At 46.4% G+C, this 2,500-nt stretch overlaps 1 protein-coding gene across 6 annotated transcripts in view; it reads left to right on the forward strand.

Moving 5' to 3' along the window:
* The window catches only part of LOC125955256 (uncharacterized), a 29,825-nt gene that overhangs the window by 6,267 nt on the left and 21,058 nt on the right, over positions 1-2,500 (forward strand). For 4 of the 6 annotated variants that reach the window (XM_049686306.1, XM_049686309.1, XM_049686310.1 and 1 more), the window contains exon 4: positions 814-849. The exons of the other annotated variants lie outside the window; for them this stretch is intronic. In XM_049686306.1, the coding sequence (XP_049542263.1) occupies positions 814-849 (36 nt within the window). The remainder of the gene's footprint in view (positions 1-813; positions 850-2,500) is intronic. 6 annotated transcript variants of the gene reach the window in all.

Below are 2,500 nucleotides of genomic sequence, written 5' to 3' on the forward strand. Positions count from 1 at the left end.
TCGGCCGGTTTTTGTGATTAATATGTACAGTTTGAAGGCAGGCACCCAGCACCATCTCTACTATAAATACTATGCCATCGGTTTGATGATTTGGTCGAGCGAAGCTGACCGAGAGGCCATCGGTCGTTGCGTCTTTGGCGCCTTTAATTACGTCGATTAGGGGTAGGATTCAGGGGATGCAAGCAGTGAAACCATTGTGTGGTCAATGCTAGGGCAAACAGTTCCACCTTCTGTTACATTTGTATTTTGTTCCTTCGCAAACATGATGAATCAACGCCGATCGTTTAATTATCTTTTTTCTTTACAAAACCACCTTCTCTCTCTCTCTCTCTCTCTCTCTCTCTCTCTTTTTTTTTTTTTTTTTTTATTATCCGCATTGCATTTTATGGGGTTTTTTATCTCCAAAATATCGTACCACACACCACGCGTTGTGGTTGCGTTGCTGCACGATCACACCCTCGATCACACTCGTGCACCTCTGCTGTTCCTGCATCGCATACTGCACCGTGTTATCCTGCACTGATACAAACACACACACACATTTGAACATCCGGTTCCCTTTTGGTAACTTTCGCGCGGGATTTTCAATATCCGTTCGCTCGCGCGCCGAAAACCAAATCCTCGCTCCGCAAAACAAAAAAAACATAAAACACAACTTCTTAAAATATATCGCGTTCCCGCGTGATCGGAATGATCCCCCCCTCTTCCGGTGTCCTGCTCTTGGCACAAAATCCGCACTCGGCACCGTCACCACCGTCGGCACCATTACCGTTAAAAAAAAATCGGTAAAAAAACTGCGAAACACACTCGCAGGCACTGATCACGAAAACTGCCCACCCGGAAACAACAGTAAGTGCAACCGCTAGCCACCCCCTCTTTGCCACTCCCTCACCACCCTACGCCTTTTGAATTTCGCGCTAATTCTATGAAATTCCGCCCTCTTCCTTTATCTTCAATACCACGAATGCCTTCTCTTGCCTTGTGTACGTCTGCCTACCAGCACCCCGGTGCCTCGTCTTCCACGCCGTGGTGCGCCGTTGTGTGAAATGTGTTTCAATTCGCCATCTCACGATGTGTTGTCCACGCTGGCATAGCAAACCAACCACCGGGGAAGCGATGTGAGCTAATGCTGGCCGCGGGCGAGAGATCTGTTCGCGCTGCTCTTCTGCCTTCTGGCTTCGGATTTCCCTTCCGCAAAACAACTGTTATGTTCCCTATGTGCTTTCCATTCCGTTCTTTCGGCTTTTGAGAAATGTGATTTGTGGTTCATTACTGTGTTACTGCTTCGTTGTGTTCGTTCCTTAAATGATAATCGATTGTTTGAACGTGTTTATGTTTCCTCCGTGTAACTTCTTGACGTCGAAACCCATGTCGGATCCAAAATAAGTTGGTTGGATTAATTGAGAACTTAAGAATTTGAAGATTTTAAATAGCTATAAATAGGAAGACTTTGATGACTTTCCGTCCATCCTTATATATGTTTTAAAAAAACATTCATGAAAGCCACATGATGGTCAGAATGTTATGTCTCTTTTCGTATATTAGATTTAAAACTTTTAGTTTTTGGAAAAATAAAATTTAGAATTTTTTGTTCCTCACTTTCTAGAGCTAGAAAAGATTCTGAAAGTTCAGCTTGTTAGCGATCATGAGGATTTCCTCAAATTTCTGTGGCTTGGGCTTCTCGATCTCTTAGAATCCTGTTAAAATTATGTAAAAGCAACAATCAGCCGTGAGAATCACACTTTATGTGTTACAAATATTCGACAGCTTCAAAAGAATTAATAACAATTTGATAATGCATCAATGCCACAGATCCGATGCAGTTTCATGCATCAGCATCATGATCCAAAACTGAAACCACCTGGAGGAGGCATATTTCTCGCACGATTGACACTCTCTGACTGCTGGGTGACCTTCATCGGTGCAGTAACCCCCAAAAAGGTCCCACTCGTACGCGCGTCACAGCAGAGACTAGAGCTGCTTAAGCAAACAAACATGTTCAGCACTCCATCACGCGGGCGTGCTCTGCCCTCTATCGCCCACTGTGGTCGGAGGGTGAGTTTTACGATCACGATCACCACCGGTCCCTGGAGGTCGAAATACCAATGGAGGCGCCTGGTAACCCACGTACCATTGGACCTCGAATTCTCCGTGGATTCAGGGTCACACAGTTTGAGCAGTGGAAAAGGAGGAGCAACGACACCAATACAAACCACCAACGTGACATCAACGCTCGCGCTTTGCCATTGGTTCGCTGCGACACTGCGGCATCTCCGCGACTCACTTTACTCCAAGCTGCTCGACGGCCTCGACTGGTCGGCTCTGCGCCGACACAAGAGAAATGGCTATGGCCTCTCCCTCGTTGTCATCGACGCGTTTGCTTGTGTTTAATTTTAGTCGGCGCTGGGTTCCGAATCCAAGTGCAAGTGACTCAACGTACGGCACGGCAACGCGAAGCGCTTGACCTCGCATCGTGGCGCTGTAAAACGCTCCATCCGTT

The sequence above is a fragment of the Anopheles darlingi genome, chromosome 3, assembly GCF_943734745.1.
Source record: "Anopheles darlingi chromosome 3, idAnoDarlMG_H_01, whole genome shotgun sequence".
In the NCBI taxonomy this organism is placed as follows: Eukaryota; Metazoa; Arthropoda; class Insecta; order Diptera; family Culicidae; genus Anopheles; species Anopheles darlingi.